Source organism: Ahaetulla prasina, chromosome 7, assembly GCF_028640845.1.
Source record: "Ahaetulla prasina isolate Xishuangbanna chromosome 7, ASM2864084v1, whole genome shotgun sequence".
Lineage (NCBI taxonomy): Eukaryota > Metazoa > Chordata > Lepidosauria > Squamata > Colubridae > Ahaetulla > Ahaetulla prasina.
Genome location: NC_080545.1, coordinates 84,977,069 through 84,996,008, shown reverse-complemented (window position 1 = coordinate 84,996,008; position 18,940 = coordinate 84,977,069). Strand labels below are relative to the sequence as shown.

At 43.6% G+C, this 18,940-nt stretch overlaps 1 protein-coding gene across 2 annotated transcripts; it reads left to right on the top strand.

The window, feature by feature from the left end:
- Positions 1–272: 272 nt before the first annotated feature.
- On the top strand, positions 273–16,557 carry HDHD5 (haloacid dehalogenase like hydrolase domain containing 5). Of its 2 annotated transcripts, XM_058191258.1 has the most exons (8): positions 280–539; positions 6,027–6,233; positions 9,135–9,247; positions 11,207–11,300; positions 12,456–12,489; positions 12,720–12,894; positions 15,234–15,422; positions 15,885–16,557. In XM_058191258.1, the coding sequence occupies exons 1-8, from the start codon at positions 390–392 to the stop codon at positions 16,240–16,242; spliced, it is 1,320 nt and encodes a 439-aa protein (XP_058047241.1). In that variant the 5' UTR covers positions 280–389; the 3' UTR covers positions 16,243–16,557. The 2 variants fall into 2 exon arrangements, with proteins under 2 accessions (XP_058047242.1, XP_058047241.1); XM_058191259.1 differs by lacking the exon at positions 15,234–15,422 and having other exon boundaries at positions 273–539.
- Positions 16,558–18,940: the final 2,383 nt, after the last annotated feature.

Here is an 18,940-nt window from a genome sequence, read left to right as displayed (position 1 = left end):
CCTTGTCAAACCCTGTTTGTTGTTTTAAATTCCACTGGGTTTTGAAGTCGACGATTCAGACGCAAAAGCCTTGGATCAGAGGGGGCTCCTTTTGGGTGGCTCGTGAGATCCATCCAGCGATCGGATCTCAGATTCTGCGGAACCCCTTTCTAGGGATCCTGCCTGGCGGGATTCAAAAGAGCCGCTACGGGGCGAACCCTCGTCCACGTTCCCCTGCTTAAACCCCTACCCTCCCTCGGCCCGCGAGCAGCGGAGCCTGGGAACTGTAGTTCCTGGCTCCTCCCAGCGCCTCCGGCTCCCTGCGATCCATGTGATCTGGGGCGGCCCGGGCTCCCCCCAGCCCCGGGCAGGGACGGTCGGCTGGGCAAGGAAGCGAGGCGGGCGGGCGGATGGCTTTGCGCTGCTGCTGGCGCCCTGCGAGCAGAGCCGCACTGGGAAGGGCGCTGCGAGCCGGTGTAGCGGAGCAAAGCAAGGCCGGGTCCGGCCGCTTGTCCAGCCTTAGCCGCGGCTTTGCGACCGCAGCCTCCGGGCTCCATCAGGTGAGCGCGGAGCCTCCCGGGCGTCCTCCCGACCGCTTGTGCCTTCGGGTTGTTTTTGTGGTTTTTTTGGGGCCGGTGACCTTTCCAAGGAGAGCCAGCCGTGCAAAAAGGCGCAAGGTCTTCCCCACTTTGGCCTGCCGGGCTTCTCTTTCCCAGCTTTGACGTGGTGGTGGGGGGATTCCCTGGCCAGGATTGTAATAAAGGGGGATTCCCTCTGAAACTCAGCTCAATCGTAGTTGTTTGGTGACCTCCAAATGCTATTGGCCATTGCACTCACACGGCCAACCTGGAAAGGGGATAGATAGATAGATGATTAGAGAGAGAGAGAAAGAGAGAGATAGAGAGAGAGATAGAAGGAAGCCGGTCCTGTTACAGGTAGTCCTCGACTTAACAGCGGTTTGTGGAGTGACCCTTCAGTTTACAACAGTGGTAGTCAATCTGGCCCCTACCGCCCACTAGTGGGCGTTCCCAGCTTTCATGGTGGGCGTTAGGGGTTTTGTCCGATACTGAAGCACTTTCCTTTTTTTTAATTTAATTGACTTTTTAAAAAAAATTTCATAGCATTATTTAAAAACATTTTCATTAGGTTTTCATAAAATTCCCCGTGACAATTTAAATTTCTGAAAATATACTATTTGTATCGCCTGCGCATAAGTTTAGTTCACGTTATGCAAGTGAAACTAAATGGTGCTATAGTGCGACCGCAAAGAGCCTCGTCCCCGAATAGCTCGCTCATCTCCCTCCACACCACCCAGCTGTAACAGACAAGCAGAGCTGGTAGCTGGCACCCCCAAACAAAACCCAATCCACGATGCACGAGAGGCATGCACAGATGACCATACACGGCTCATTACTGTGGAACTGGTGGGCGGTTAGAAAATGTTACTACTAACAGAGATACAAAAGTGGGCGGTAGGTATAAAAAGGTTATATAAAAAAAATCCTGGTTTACAACATCAATGGAGGAAAAAAAGAAAAACCGACCTGTGACCGTTTTTCACACTTTGCAACCCTTGACAGCAACCCCAGGCCCGTGGACCGACATCGGTCCGCCGCAGGCCAGCAACCGGTCCACGCAAACCAGGGTAGTCCCATCCGTGGGATGCAGGTGGCATGAAAATCTGGTCCCTGGTGCCAAAAAGGTTGGGGCGGGCTTTTAGAGCCATCTCCCTGCTTGTGTGATCAAAGTGCAGGCGCTTGGTCACGGACTCATATTTATGACGGTTTGCGGTGTGGGGAGACGTGATCCCCTTTTGCGACCTTCCGACAAGCAAAAAGTCTTTGGGGAAACCAGATACACTTAACAATTGTGTTACTAATTTAACAAGTGCATGGATTCACTTAACAGCTGGGAGCGGGAAAAGTTGTAAAAATGAGGCAAAACTCACTTAACAAGCGTCTCACTTAGCAACAGAAATTTGGGGCCTTGGTTGTGGTGGTAAATCGAGGACTATCTGTATTAAGTGGGTTGGCTTAAAATTCACTTTCGTGGCAAGACGGGTGGAAAGGAATGGTTAACTCTGAGTAACTGTGAGTTTCTTATTGTAGGGGTCTCCAATCTTGGCAACTTTAAGCCTGGAGGACTTCAATTCCCAGAATTCCCCAGCCAGCAAAGCTGGCTGGGGAATTCTGGGAGTTGAAGTCCTCCAGGCTTAAAATTGCCAAGATTGGAGACCCCTGTCTTATTGTGTCTGCCTTGTTAATAATGCATCCAGCTGGTCTTAAGAGCAGCCTGAGCAGTTGAAGGTGATTCTGGTGTCAAGATTCCTTGTTTCACTTTGACTGTGATTCTCAACTGTAATAGTGTGAAGGTTACTGGAAGATCATCTTGTAAAACGCTGTCAGATATGCTTCCCCGATCTGTATTTCAAGAGACAACAGCCCATATTCCTTGGCTTTCCTGTGGCCCTTGGGTTCTCTTCTCTCTGTATACCAATGACTGCATCTCCAATGATCCATCTGTTAAGCTACTGAAGTTCGCAGATGACACAACAGTGATTGGTCTCATTCGAGACAATGACGAATCCGCATATAGACGAGAGGTCGAATGACTAGCCTTGTGGTGCAACCAAAACAATCTGGAACTGAACACACTCAAAACCGTAGAAATGGTGGTAGACTTTAGGACAGGGGTGTCCAAACTTTTTTGAGTGAGGGCCAAATACAGAAAAATAAGCAAAGGCCCGGGCCACGGGGGGGGGGGGATGGCGTGGCTTATTTTGGGGTGTGGCTTGGTGGTCATGTGACTGGTGGGCGTGGCTAACTGCTCATGTGACTGAGTGGATGTGGCTATGGGCATAGAAACTACTCAGAGGGCTAAAAAAAGTAATTTTTGACCAGTCCTCACACTTATGACCATCCTCACATTTATGCCCATTGCAGCATTTTTAACAACCATATCACTCATTTCACAACTGCTTCTCTTCACCACGGTTACAAGATAGGGTGCAAAATGTAAAGATAGTTGTACGTGTGAGGACCAGTCAAAAGTGTGAGAACCTGTCAGAAATCACTTTTTTCAGCCGTCTGGGTAGTCCCTATGCACAGTTTAGGCTTAAGTATACTATATGTGTGTGAGTTATATATATGTGCATGTGTATCTCTATGTTTGTGTACGTGTGTGTTTGTGTTATGTTGATTTTTAATGTAATATTTGGATTGAAGGCGAACTCGGCCTCGGGATGCTCCGGGGACAGAAACGCCGCAAAAGAGCGACGGCTCAGCTGCCCCCAAGGGGAAGGGAGGACCCCGGAGAAGAGCCCAACGCTTCGCCGCAGCCACGCACCTGATCGGCCTCCCAAGGAGCTACGGCCGGGGTGCCCGTCAACGAGCTCAGCTCCCACAGCCAGCCCGGCCTCGCATTAGCCGGGGCCCCTTTCCAGCAGCTGGTGGGCAGCGGGGGCGTGCGGGGCGCGGCCGGGGCCTCCAAAAGCAGTAGGGCCGCCCGGACCTTGAGTCCGCGGCTGGCGTCCTCCGGCCCTTGAAGCAGCAGCGGGGGCGGTGGCCTCCCGTGGCCCTTCGTCTCTAGGCGGAGAGCAGGTGGCAGTCAGTGGCTCCCAGGCGGCGATCCCCTCAGCCTCTTCCCCCCCACTCCCCGCCTCCCGCCTGACTCACCAGCCCTGGGCCGCCTCCCGCCTGGCCCGGCCTCCGAGCGGAACTTGGCCGGAACCACCAGCGGCTCTCCGTCCGCCTCCCGCTGCCTCTTCCTCCCGGGCAGCCGAGGGGCACCGCCTCGCTTCAGTCCGCACTCCGGGGGGACGGGGCGGCGGCGGGAGCAGCGCCTGTGCCTATCCCGCGCGCCGCTTCCCCCCGCCGCCGCCCCAGCGGATCCCGCCACCGAAATTCATCCTCAGAGTCGCCCATTTTGGCGGCGCAGCTACGCAGGCGCCACCTTTCCGTTGCTGCGCGAGCTCCCCCTGCTGCTCGGCGGCTGAACTGCCCCAACCCTCTTTGCAACAGCGCAGAATGGTGAAGGCGGCGGGCCATATTCAATTATATTTTCAGAATTTGCTGCGGGCCAATAAAAACTGACCCGCGGGCCGCAGTTGGCCCGCGGGCCATAGTTTGGACACCCCTGCTTTAGGAGAAACCCTTCCATACTTCCACCTTTCACAATACTAGACAACACAGTATCAACAGTAGAAACCTTCAAATTTCTAGGTTCTATCATATCGCAATATCTAAAATGGACAGCTAACATCAAAAGCATCATTAAAAAAGGACAGCAAAGAATGTTCTTTCTGCGCCAACTCAGTAAGCTCAAACTGCCCAAGGAGCTGCTGATTCAGTTCTACAGAGGAATTATTGAGTCTGTCGTTTGCACCTCTATAACGGTCTGGTTCGGTTCTGCAACCCAACAAGAAAAACACAGACTTCAGAGGATAATTAGAACTGCAGAAAAAATAATTTCCACCAACCTGCCTTCCATTGAGGACCTGTATACTGCACAAATCAAGAAGAGGGCCGTGAAAATATTTACAGACTCCTCGCATCCAGGACATAAACTGTTTCAACTCCTACCCTCAAAACGACGCTATAGAGCACTGCACACCAGAACAACTAGACACAAGAACAGTTTTTTCCCAAAGGCCATCACTCTGCTAAACAAATAATTCCATCAACACTGTCAAACTATTTACTGAATCTGCACTACTATTAATCTTCTCATAGTTCCCATCACCAATCTCTTTCCATTTATGACTGTATGACTATAACTTGTTGCTGGCAATCCTTATGATTTATATTGATATATTGACCATCAATTGTGTTGTAAATGTTGTACCTTGATGAACATATCTTTTCTTTTATGTACACTGAGAGCATATGCAGCAAGACAAATTCCTTGTGTGTCCAATCACACTTGGCCAATAAAAATTCTATTCTATTCTATTCTATTCTATTCTATTCTATTCTATTCTATTCTATTCTATTCTATTCTATTCTATTCTATTCTGCTCACCCCCGCCCCACTTGGTGATTTGGTTATGGAGGCTATTCTGCCCTGTTGATAGGAGCTGAGAAGCACTAAGCTGAAGAAATAATTGCTAGGAAGAGAAATAAAAACTATAATTTTTATTCTCATGTCCACACTCCCTTCTGAAGTTACTCTACAGATTTCTGGAGTTACTACACAGATACCTCCAAGTGACTTCCTTACAAAGATCTGTTACCTAAATGTAAAGGTTCCCCTCGCACATATGTGCTAGTCGTTCCCGACTCTAGGGGGCAGTGCTCATCTCCATTTCAAAGCTGAAGAGCCAGCACTGTCTGAAGACATATCCGTGGTCATGTGGCCAGCATGACTCAATGCCAAAGGCACATGGAATGCAGCTACCTTCCCACCAAAGGTGGTCCCTATTTTTCTACTTGCATTTTGCACGTGCTTTCAAACTGCTAGGCTGGCAGAAGCTGGGAAAAGTAACGGGAGCTCACCCCATCAGGCGGCACTAGGGATGCAAACAGCTGAACTGGCAACCTTTCAATCGACAAGCTCAGCGTCTTAGCCACTGAGCCACCGTGTCCCTTACCTACTGATACTTCGAGGTCCCAAACTATATTGTGAACATGAATGGGCCTGGGTTTCTGGAATAATTTACTGGACCTTAACATATGTATCTCATGCTTGACTTTTTTTAAAAAAAAAAAAATCAAGAACAGCCCATTTCTTTGGAAATGAATTGGTTCCTTGAGAAGCTACTGTTTTAATAATCAGGGGTACTTTCTACATCAGCTTTTTATTGACTCTGCATGAATTTTTAGTGTTAACTTTTAAGTAGCATTCTTGATCGCTTCCTTGAATGTATGCTAGAGAACGGCTGAAATGTATTAATTAAATAAATGATTGGAAATGTTTAACTTGACCTTGTTTATCTTTTCTTGGAAACGTAGCCTTGATAAAGTTCTTAAGGCAACTTATTCTCACTGTTGTTCTTTAAAACTTAACATTGCACCTAATCCCAATTCCCTTTGAAATTTTGTCTACTGCAGCTGAAATCTCCTTCATTTGGATTCCTTTTTGATATTGATGGAGTGCTTTTACGGGGCCGGTTAGTCATTCCCGCTGCGAAGAAGGCATTCCAGAAACTAACAAATGTGAAGGGCCACTTCCGTGTGCCAGTTGGATTTTTAACCAATGCCGGGAATTGTTCTCGGGATAGCAAGGCTGAGGAACTGACAGAAGCCCTTGGATTTAAGGTATCAAGATTTATTTATTGTTTGAATTTATTGTTTGAAGATGACCTATGTTATATCAAGTCAATGGCTGACTACAAGAGTAGAGTTCTGAAGTTCTAAGAAGATCATTCTCTAAGTCTTGTGCAGGATTTTTGTAAGGAAAAAGAAACCCATAGTGTCTGATTCTAAACTTAGAGCAAGAACGGACAACTGATTGCATCAACTTATTTTGGACTGCAGGTTTTCTCTTCCCTTGTAATTGGCCATTGGTATCTGAAGTTGGTAAGACTTGATCCCAAACTCATAGGCTCAACTAACAGAAGCTCACTATAGAATTGGTTTAGTACAACTAATGCTGCATATATTAGTTTGATCTAGTGCTTAAGTTACCAGGCTAGAAATTGGAGATCATGAGTTCTAATTCCGCTTTAGGATAAAAGCTGGTGGGGTGACCTTGGGCCAGTCACTCTCTCTCTCAGCCCAAACCACTTCGCTGGGTTGCTATTAGGGGGAAAATAGGAGGAGGAAGGTATGTTGGATATGTTTACCGCCTCGAGTTATTTGTAAAATTAATAAAGGTGGGATACAAATAAACAAACAAACAAGCAAATAAATAAATAAATGATAGTCCATTTTTTGGATATTATTCCTATTTATTTGTTTATTTTATTTAATTCATTTATTTTATTTAATTGTATCCCTACATTATTATTTTTAGAATAATAGACTCAAGATGGCGAAGATACCTACAGTAATACTCCTTCCTCTTCTGATTTTCCCCACAACAGCAACCCTGTGAGATGGGTTGAGATGAGAGAGAGAGAGAGTGACTGGCTGGTTTAAAGTCATCAAGATGGTTTTCATGCCCCAAGTGGGACTTGAACTCACAGTCCCCTGATGTCTAGCCTGGTGCCTTAACCACTAGACCAAACTGGCTCTTTCTTATTTACAAGTTGATGCATAAATAGTATAGGTAGTACTCAACTTACAACCATTTGGTTAGTGACTGAAGTTTCAATGGCACTGGAAAAAGTGATTTAGGATCGTTTTTCACACTTATGACCATTGCAGCATCTCCATGGTCATATGATCAAAATTCAAAAGCTTGCCAACTGGCTCATATTTATAACATTGAAATGTCCTGGGGTCACCTGATTACTTTTTGTGACCTTCTGACAAGCAAAGTCAATGAAGACTAACGTAACAACCTCAGTGATTCACGTAACAACTGTGCCAAGAAAGGTCATAAAATAGGGCGAAACTTGCTTAACCTCTCTTGCTTACCGGTAGCAGTGAAATTTTGGGGCTTAATCGAGGACTACCTGTAGGTACATTTTTTCCCCTACTTCTGGATAGATTAAAAGTTAAAAGAAATAAAAATATGAAATATGTCAGGGTATTCTTTCAGGTGAAATTTAGCTATGCAAGGTCATAAAGAGATCCGTATTGGGAGTGTAATGTGTATTTGGGATTCTCTTTCCATCACTAAAATCTTCATCAAAAATTGAGCAGTCTGCCCTGTTTAGATGTTGCGCTGAAGTTCTAACATAATATTTCCATGGAACTTCATTTTGTGCTGGATCTGATAATGGTTCAGTTCTGTAAAATAATCTCATTAACCTGAATTTGAAGTCTAGGAAAAATAAATAAAGTATGTGTGCCAGAAAAAAAAAGGGAAGAATATACTGTAGTTAATCAAGTTTATGCATGTTTTCTGTTCCTATTTATTATTATTTTTCATTTCAATGGACCAAGAGTTCTCCAAGGAGATTATAAAGCCAGATATATAAATTCATGCATGCATGAAAGATAATAAAACCTTAAAAGTCCTCCATAAATTACACAACAAAAAGAGCCATCATGCTAACATAATAACAGGCACATCAGCCCAAAATTGCCCCACATCTCATATTGCTGGAAGAAGAGGAATAATTTATTCCAGTCCTAAACAAATAATAGTGTAAGCACCAGGTTAGCTTTTGAGGAAGAATATTTGAAAAGTGGGTTGCCAGGAATAGAAATGCTTTCTTTCTTGTAACTAAGAAGGAACGCACATATAGGGAAAGATCTATGATGGTGATTCAAATGTCTGCATATAGGAAGAAAAGTTCCTTGAGATAATCTGGCTTCAAATTGTTCAAGACTTTAAATGGCAGCATCAATACTTTGCATTGGCTTGGGGAAAAAATTGGCACCCAATAAAGTTGATGAAATAGTGACATTGCATAATCATATTAGCCAGTCCCGAATTTGGATAAGCATAAATTTCTGAGCGACCTTTAAAGGAAGCTCTATGGTCAATGTGTTATACTAAGTCCGTGATGGCGAACCTATGACGAACCGTGCCAGAGGTGGCACACACAGAGACCTCTCTGTGGGCATGTGTACTGTCGCCAGCTGCTCTTCCGGGTTCCGTCGTGTGCATGCGCGCTGGCCAGCTGCTCTCTTCCAGGCTCTGGCGCATGCATGCGCGCCCTGTGTGCAAGCATGTGACGGAGCCCGGAAGAGAGCAGCTGGCTAGCACGCATGCGCGCCGGAACCCGGAAGAACAGGTGGCCACTGCATGCACTCCAGTTTCGGCACTTGGTGTCGAAAAGGTTAACCATCACTGTGCTAAGTCAACCAAAAGATAACGGCAACATGTGTATCTAGACCTATCTAGGGGCAGCTAGTAACTAGAGTATCTCCTATTTATGTATCTATTTATTTAAACAAATGTATAAGGATGCCCAATTCTATAATTGGGTGGGTTATCTTTCCGTCAGTTAAAATGTTGGATCTAGGAGTCTTTCAGTTTTGAAGCTGGTTTTTTCAGTCCACTTTAGAATGGGATGGAAATAATCTGGGCATTAACCAGGCAAATTATTTATGATGGCAGTCTTTGGTTGGTTAGCTATCGTGTCCTTTGCCTTTCTTTTTCAGGTATCTCCCGAATGGGTAATCCTTTCCCATAGCCCACTGCAACTTTTCCACCATCTCCATGACAGGTGTGTGCTCGTGTGTGGACAAGGTCCTGTGGAACAAAATGCCAGGGAGTATCCTTTTCGGTTTCCAAAATCTTTCTGTTCCTTTTCCTCCCACTTCCTTAGTTATATGTTGAGAAGCACTGTTGCATAATGGGTACAACTGCATGTATTTGTTCGGTTTCTATCAGGGGTGAAATCCAGCAGGTTCTGACAGGTTCTAGAGAACTGGTAGCGGAAATTTTGAGCAGTTCGGAGAACTGGCAAATACCACCTTTGGCTGGCCCCAGAGTGGGGTAGGAATGGAGATTTTACAGTATCCTTCCCCTACCATGCCCACCAAGCCACGCTCACCAAGCGACACCCACAGAACCGGTAGTAAAAAAATTTGGATTTCACCACTGATTTCTAGCCTGTTTTCCCATGGAGAGTTCAGAACAGCAGACATGAAAATTTCCCTTTAATGTTCTCCACACAAAAACAAGTAAGTTGGGGGCAATACAGTGAGAGGCGCAAATCATGCAATTAACTCCATGGAGGAATGGCAACTTAAACCTAGACCTCACTGGTTCTGGGCCAATACTGTAGCCCCTGTGCTACTTTGGAATGTGGGATATAGTGAGGAGAAGAGGCTGAAGTCCCATCTCACTCAATAAGATTCAAATACTCTTGTGGCCTCATCCGTCATATGGACATGAGGAAGAAATAAGATAACAGTGTGAAGGTTTGAAGAACATAGTTTTGCATAACTTGATTGGTTGATTGGTTTTGTGCCATCAAATTGTTGTCAACTCTTAGTGACAACGTAGATTTTTTCCATGGTGATCTGTCCTTGGCTGGTCTTTCAGATCTTGCACTCTTTGCCACTATAACTTTGGGTAGCCATTTTGCTTTTGGTCATCTTCCCTTTCCTTTCTACTGTACATTCCCAGTATTGGAGTCTTATCTAAGGTGGATTATTATATCTCCTCTGTCCCTAATAACGGGACAATTTTCACCGAATTAGTGATTGTTGATGGTAATTGATTAATCTATACATCACTTCTATGTAATCATGAGGGAATCATTATTGAAATACACATCAATCCCAAAACAATCGTGAAAGAAATGGTCATGTATCTCTCCTTCCAAATGGGGTGTTAAGTTCAAAATAGGTCGTGGTCTGCTTGTAAATTGAAAAATGGTGCACAGTTTGCATCAACTGAAAAGTCTTGTCAGTTGAAATTGACAACAAATGGCAACCCAGCAAGAATAATTATACGAGGTAAACAAAGTTGGATTGTGGGACTTTGGTTACCATTTAATGCATTTTAAATGAATTCTGGAATGAAAGGATTTCAGAAGCAATGATTGCAAAGCAGTGGTGGAATTCAGATTTTTTTTACTACCGGTTCTGTGGGCATGGCTTGGTGGGCGTAGCTTGGTGGGCGTGGCAGAGGAAGGATACTGCAAAATCTCCATTGCCACCTCAGTCCTGGGGGAAGGATATTGCAAAATCCCCATTCCTATCCCACTCCTGGGGGAAGGGTATTGCAAAATCTCCATTCCCACCCCTTTCTGGGGCCAGCCAGAGATGGTATTTGCCAGTTCTGTGTACTACTCAAAATTTCTGCTACTGGTTCTCCAGAACCTGTCAGAACCTCCTGAATAACACCCCTAGTTCAAAGATACTGAATTAAAACTTACAACCATTTTTATCACGGTTGCTCTATGGACATGGTTCCTAAGCAAATCTGGCTTCCTTAAATGACTTTGCTTGTCAGAAGCCAAATGGGAAGGTCACAAATTACAACCACTTGACTACAAGATGAAGTAACCATTGTAAATGTTGCCAAGTGCCTGAATTGCAGTCATAAGACTGGATGGATGGTGCAATGGTTGTAATTTTGAGGATGGTTCATAACAAGTTTTTTCAAGGCTGTCTTAACTTCAAGCTGTTGTTAAACAAGTGGTTGTAAGTCAAGGACTACCTGTATTTCTGATAATTTTTCTTTGGGGGAAAAAGTGCTATTCCTTGACCATCTGAAATAGCTTGGGATTTCAGCATATTCTCACCATTGAAGACATCAGGAAAGCATTTCCTTTGTTGGATATGGTTGATCAGAAGCGGCGGCCTAAAGAACTGGCAAGTATTAACCTGGGCATAGAAAAAAAGTGATGTAGGGGCGAAATATAGATAAACTTTATGTCCCTATAAAATTTACAACGTAATAATATGTGTAAGGTAGATAGCATTCTAAAAAGCAGAGACATCACCCTGCCAACAAAAGTACGTATAGTCAATGCCACAGTTTTCCCAGTTGCAATGTATGGCTGTGAAAGTTGGACCATAAGAAAGGCTGAACGTCAAAGAATTGAGGCCTTTGAACTCTGGTGCTGGAGAAGACTCCTGCAAGTCCCTTGGACTGCAAGGTGATCAAACCGGTCAGTCCTAGAGATGATCAACCCTGATTGCTCTTTAGAAGGCCAGATCCTGAAGATGAAACTCAAATTCTTTGGCCATCTAATGAAAAGGAAGGACTCACTGGAGAAGAGCCTAATGCTGGGAAAGATTGAGGGCAAAAGAAGAACGGGATGACAGAGAACGAGGTGGCTGGATGGAGTCACTGAAGCAGTAGGCGTGAGCTTAAATAGGACAGGAAGGCCTGGAGGAACGTTGTCCATGGGGTCACGATGGGTCGGACACGACTTCGCAACTAACAACAAAGGTAGTTTCAACTATCTTATTTCCACATGGACAAATTCATTCTGCTGGGAGAATTTTATTATACCTAATTTGAAGCAGTGCTGATAGAAGAACATTATCTGCCTTTAGACAAAGTTAGCTTTTTCAGATAACATGCACTCCTATTTGTCCGTATTCTGTCAAGTCGAGACAGCCTGCTGACCTCCCTCAGAAATTAATTGGTTGGTTTGATCCCAGCCTATAGATATCATAAATTATAGAGGAAGCCCATACGAAGCCAATTAATGCCGTTCCTTTGTATCTATGGTATAAGAAAAGCTCTTAATGAGATCAGGGTTAAGGTTCTGGAACAATGAAGTCTCAGCTGAGTTGAAGCTAAGTCTTCTGCTATCTTCACTGTGTCATTTCTCATAGAATGGAAGTCTTTTGTTCAGAAAAAGGAAATGTTGGGGATGGAATTTCTGGGAGGGAAATAAGATCCAGCTGGACCTCTCTTGCTTTATGGACAATATAATTTGTTTCTAAATTTGATTATTTTCTCTGGCAATACCTTGGCTCATTTGCTTAAAATTTATTTCTTTTTTTTTTTAATAGCCTCCTCCAACCATTGACTTTCCCACCATAGAAGGTAACTATTGTTGGACACCTTTGCAGTTTTAAGGATACAGTTTTAAGGATACAGTTTGTTCTTCTTAGGTCAGACGTAATTTATGGTCTTGATCAGGCTAAAAATAGCACTAGAAAAATAGAAAAAAAAGTTGTGGACAATCTAATGAATACCATTGTAAAAAATTTAGAACATGTGCCATGCAGACATGCCTTTTTTAAAAAAAGTTGTTTGGCTTTCTCCAACTTTAGGAATAATTCTGTTGGGGGAGCCAGTAAGGTGGGAAACTTGTCTTCAGTTGATTATTGACATACTCCTGAGCAATGGGAATCCAGGAGTAGATTTCGCTTCTGCGCCATATCCACATATACCCATCGTTGCTTGCAACATGGACCTCTTATGGATGGCAGAAGCCAAGATGCCAAGGTAAGCAAAATAACTTGTGGGGGGTGTATGTCTCAATTACATTTTTAAATCTTTTTCTCCCACCCATCCAAATATTATTAGCATTCTTGATAAATCTCTTGCAGAATTGGCCAGTCTCAATTAGCTTGCATGAGTTGGGAGCTGACTGTTATGCATTAGACGTTGTAATTTAGCATTATTTTAGGAAGGGAGCTTTTTTTTGATCCTTTATTTTTTATATTTATTATATAAAAATAAATAAAATAAATAAAAATAAAATATATTTATATTTTATTATACATCTCAGTCAAATAGACCTGCTAGTGCCATTCTATGGTGGAAGCCCTGCACGTAGTGGAAACCACTGAAATGTCTCCATTTCACCTTTGACTGAGCAACAATAGCAATTTTATATGATTAATAAGTATTGAAGATTGCTGAGGGAGCCAGAGAAACTAACATAATAGTATTTCCTAAGCTTCTCCTATTATATCCAGTCTTGAAACATGACTGATGGCCATCAAGGGTAGATAATTCCGTTTCTCTTATTTCTTGCTATGTTTACATTCCTCTCTCAATTTAGCTGCTATTCTACCGCCAAAATTTTTTTTTTTTTTTTGCCAATTTCAAAATAAAGTATTTTCTTGTGAGTTGGTGTTCGTTCACCCGGCTTCAACATACAGCAGTCCAAATCACTGCTCCTGCTCTAAATCTTGGTCTGGTTGCCCCAGCTTAATGATGGCCATTATGGCCCCTGCCTCCGCTGCCGAGTCGAACCTCTCCTTCTTCACCGTCTCTACAGGACAGATCTGGTTCAAAGACCCCTCAACAGCGGTTTATCAGCCCGGGAATTCACAAAGCTTGGCAGAGCTCGCTCTTCCCCGATTGTCTTGCTGCGACGCTTCCAGTCGAATCCCTATTATATCCAGTCTTGAAACACGACTGATGGCCATCAATTCTCTAGTATCTCACTTAAGAAAATAATACTTGCAACAATGTAGTTGGCAAGAACTTTTAAGAGTTGAAGGAAAAACCTAGCCTAGACTCTTAGGATCTTTGATCTTCCAGTTTCTCTTTATTTGTTTGTTGCAATTTGTGGCTTGCTTAAATCCAGGAGATACAACTAGAACAGAATATGGCTGCCTAATTTTTAACTGGGGCTATATAATTATGGGCCTGAAAGTACTATACTCTTAGCACCTGTGAACCGGCAGGCTCAACTTAAGGGGTTGATGTTTGTCTATAAAATCATTATAGTTTAGAATTCTAGTATTGAAAATATCGCTTTCCTTTATATCATTCAACTTGTGCAGTTAGATTGCTTGGTGGGCCTTGCTTATGGACATACCAATAATGGTTCACAATGTGGTAGCCAGGAGTTGGGATTTTGGAGTAATAGCCCCATTATGATGCCTTTATGTCCAGGCATTTATGAGTTAACAAATTGTTGGAAACTTTCTCCTTCCTCTGGAGAAATCCTAAATTTTATATATTGGGAGGGGGGGAGTTCTGAGAGAACGTTTTTGTTGTAGCCTAAAGGTAACAGAGCAAATCACTAACAAGGGAGCACCAGCAAATCTTGAATTTTGCAAGAGCAAATGTCAGTGACAGGTGAACATCCCGGTGTATGCCACTTGATAAGTAAAAACAAAAACACCCTGGAGTTTGCCAACAGTATCTAAGCTATCTTCTAGGCCAGTGGTGTCAAACTCTTACTTCATTGAGGGCCGTATCAGGGTTGTGTTTGACCTTGGGGGCACAGGGGGTGGGCGTGGCCAGAGTGGGTGTGGCCAGTTCGACATCACTTGTGTCACGACGACTTCCTGCAGCTCTCTGCCAGTGAAAACAGAGCCCGGGGGTACGCATAGCCCCCCAATTCCATTTTCAATCACAGTGGCCTCCTGCAGCCCTCTGTGAGCGAAAGCAGAGCTCAAGGGGCGGCGCATACAACCCCCCTCTCCCCGAGCTCCATTTTTGCTAGCAGAGGCATTGCGGGCCAATCCTTCGCTGCTTCCAGGGCGGCCCCATGGACCAGATCTAAGCACCCCATGAGGCATAGCAAGGCCTTGAGTTTGATACCCCTGTTATAGGCAGTGTGATGGAAGTAGTTTGCTTTTTTAGTTATTTTCGTCCCAGTTTAGCCAATAGTTCTGGGATTCTTAGCTGATTCTCCCTGGAAGTACTAATTAGGGCTGATCCTGCCTCCATTCCAGTTGCTGTGGCCAGTGCTTGGACATTGAAATATGGTATCTTAAATCCAGAATACATATAAGGCAAACTGTTGTACTCCAGTCAGTCAGTCAGTCAGCATCTATGTTGACTTCCTTTCTCCCTGCCCCACTATCTTTTCCATTGGCAAGGTTTGGCCATGGCACCTTTCTTGTCTGCTTGGAGAACATCTACAAGAAAATGACTGGGAAAGAATTGAAGTACGAGGCCCTGTTAGGCAAGCCCAGCACTGTTACTTACCGCTATGCTGAACACGTCCTTAAGCAGCAGATGGAGAATTGTGGCTGGTCATCCCCTCTTCACCAACTCTATGCTGTTGGGTAAGCAGGCCTCCTATTTTTAGCTTGGAAAGAGGAAGGTTTTGCCACAGTGCAAAGACCAGTGAGAAGTATTGTGTTGCTCACTGTTGGTTTGGGTTGAGAAAACTATATGCATCCAGCCATTGTTTGTAAACCATGGCTTGCGGCTAAGCACAACGCACAGCCTGTCAGTGTGAGAACCTAGTCTCTGTTCCTGCTGCTGATCTTGAACGGAGTATCTAAGCAGTAAAGTGCATGGTTAGGGTATGGAGAATTGTCTCAGGTGGAGACAAGTCTACTAATGAGGTTTTTCCCTTTGTAAATATGTTAATGGCTGTTATTGGAATTGGGGAGTTTTGGTTACAACACAACTGGAAGATAATATGTTGGAGAAGAATGATTTAATGGTTGGCCAAAATCATATATTAACTACTATTTCTCCCGTCCTCACTACTGTGTTCTTATATCTTGACTCTACTATAGGGACAATCCAATGGCTGATATTTATGGTGCCAACCTCTACCACCGCTACCTCCAGGCTCAGGCTGAAGTCAATGTAACTGCTATGGCAGCCGAGAGGGAGAAACATCTGGAGACCCAGAGAGACTGCAATATCTCGGTCAGCTCTGTAAAGAGCTGCCACTCTATACTAGTTTGCACCGGGGTCTACAATCCTCATGGAGACATCCCTACTGACCCTCAGGACCTCCTGAAGACTCTGTCCCATGGGCATCGTGATTTCCATTTTGATCCATCCTTGGTGGAAGCTTCTTACGTTGTTCATGATGTGAATGATGCTGTGGAACTTGTATTTCAAAAAGAGAATTGGAAACAAGAGTGACCAATCTATTGCCAACAGCATCTGATGCAGGGATGCAAGAAAACTTGGATCTTTTTCTTGTTTTAACACGTGCCAAAATGAAAAAAAAATTCTCCAATTCCTTTTTTCTTTTTGGAGGGATTGTACTAAACAATTTTTCGAACCCTGAAATTATCAACCATTTAGTTTAAAATTAATCTCCTTTGCTAATGTTGACTTGGCCATAGAGGTATAAAGACTTCTTAATTGAATGGATCACTTGGTGATCCCATAGGATTGCACTGTGAGATTTTAAAACTCTTCTTTTTGTCTGAAATACAATCAGCCGTTGAATAATCCCTTTGTGACTTTGTTTCCTCCATTTTATTATTGGAATGGGGGATCCTATCTGAATACTGTAATCCAGTATCATGAGCGCTGCTACAGGAAGTCCTTGGATTACAACAGTGATTGAGACTGGAATTCCATTGCTAAACATTGTTAAACATTGCTAAACATACAGTCCCAGCTGCTGCTGTTAAGTGAGGATCACATGGGTCATTTAGTGAGGACGTCACATGATTGCGACTTCTAACTTCCTGCCAGCTTCCCCATTGATTTTTCCTGTGGGAAGCCATCAGGTAAAGTTATAAATTGCAATCACATGACCACAGGATTGTTGGTCAGAACCCTGAGGACCTGTCATATGTCCCCCTGCTTCAGTGCCATTGCAAGTTTGAACAGTTGTTGACCAGCAGTCATAACCTGATGACCGCCTGTACACTTTTTTGGTGTGCCTTTTTTCCACACAATTTAATATGACTATCATGTTAAATGTGCATCGTAAGTTCATTTATAATAGATGGGGTGCTTGGAAGCTATGGAACTTCTTGTCACAGTGGGAATGCTACTTTATGCCATACAAATTAGAGGATCATAATAGGTAGGTACCATAGTAATCAATTCAGACTTTCTTCATGACTACCCCATTTTACTAGTCCTTAAATATTTAACTCTACTTGCCATAAGGGGACTAAGACAGAGGTGGGTTTCAGCAGGTTCTGACCAGTTCTGGAAAACCAGTAGTGGAAATTTTGAGTAGTTTGGAGAACCGATAGTAAAAATTCTGACTGGCCCCAGCCCCATCTATTCTCTGCCTCCCAAGTCCCAGTTAATTGGGAGGAAATGGGGATTTTGCAGTATCCTTCCCCTGGAGTGGGGAAGGAATGGAGATTTTACAGTATCCTTCCCCTGCCACACCCACCAAGCCACGCCCGCCATGCCCACCAAGCCACACCCACAGAACCGGTAGTAAAAAAATTTGAAACTCACCACTGGACTAAGCCCTCCAAATTGTACTTTTGAAGGTCTTACATGTATGCTCTTATAGACCTATCATTTCTTACAAAAGATAAGGTAGCAAAAATGTGAGAAGTGCATCTTTAAAAAACAACACTTAATTTAAATAAGTTGGAAAAGAAATTTATCCAGGATCATCTTTTTAAGAGTAATTTACCTTTTTAAAGAGTATTTTCTATGGAAAGATTATTCTAGATATAATGGTTGCATCTAAAACTAATAAAATTGTATGTATTTGTACAAACATTTATATATATATAAATATATATGTAACTCTTGGCACACGAAAACAAATATATATATGTATATATATGAATATATATATATATCTATATGTAGGTCTTTGGTTATTCAGGTTTTCTCCCGCGTAAAATTGGAAGTGCCTTGGCGATGTTTCGCCGAAGTTTCGACGTTTCGACGAAGAATGAGACTTCGTCGAAACGTCGCCAAGACACTTCCAATTTTACACGGGAGAAAACCCGAATAACCAAAGACACACACACACACACACACACACACACACACACACACATATATATATATATATATAAACACACACAAACACACACACACACACACACACACCATGTTTTCCCGAAAATAAGACCCTGTCTTATATTTTTTTTGAACCCTGAAATAAGTGCTTGGCCTTATTTTTAGGGAGGTCTTATTATTTTGGGGTGCGTGGAGCAAGACGGGGCTCCTCTTGCCATCTTACCTGATTTCCAGCTCTGTCCCTAACCCTAACTAGAGGAAATAGTGGGGACCGGCTGCGCATGCGGTTAAATATTTTTGGGAAGGGCTTATTTTGGGGGGGGGCTTATTTTAGTGCATGCACTCAAAAGTCTGATTATTTATTATTATTATTATTATTTATTTGATTTTTATACCGCCCTTCTCCCGAAGGACTCAGGGCGGTGTACAGGCAGAATAAAACAAGCAATACAAAATACAATTAAAATGCAATTTAAAAAACTTATTAAATTAGCCTGAGAATTAAAAAAATTACCTTACACTAAAAACCCCATTTAAAATTAATAAAAATTTACCATTTAAAATTCAATTCAAGCCAGCCCGCGAATAAAAGGTGTGTCTTCAGTTCGCGGAAAGTCCGAAGGTCAGGTATTTGGCGTAAGCCTGGGGGAAGCTCGTTCCAGAGTGTGGGAGCCCCCACAGAGAAGGCCCTTCCCCTGGGGGCCGCCAGCCGACATTGTTTGGCGGATGGCACCCTGAGAAGTCCCTCTCTGTGAGAGCGTATGGGTCGGTGGGAGGCATGTGGTAACAGCAGGCGGTCCCGTAAGTACCCGGGCCCTAAGCCATGGAGCGCTTTAAAGATCGTAACCAACACCTTAAAGTGCACCCGGAAGGCCACAGGTAGCCA

Excerpts from the sequence above, each read along its gene's own strand:
- HDHD5 (XM_058191258.1), top strand. The coding sequence starts at position 390 with ATGGCTTTGCGCTGCTGCTGGCGCCCTGCGAGCAGAGCCGCACTGGGA. Across the intron at positions 6,234-9,134 it reads CAGAAGCCCTTGGATTTAAG|GTATCTCCCGAATGGGTAAT; the intron begins GTATCAAGATTT and ends TTTCTTTTTCAG. Across the intron at positions 15,423-15,884 it reads CACCAACTCTATGCTGTTGG|GGACAATCCAATGGCTGATA; the intron begins GTAAGCAGGCCT and ends ACTCTACTATAG.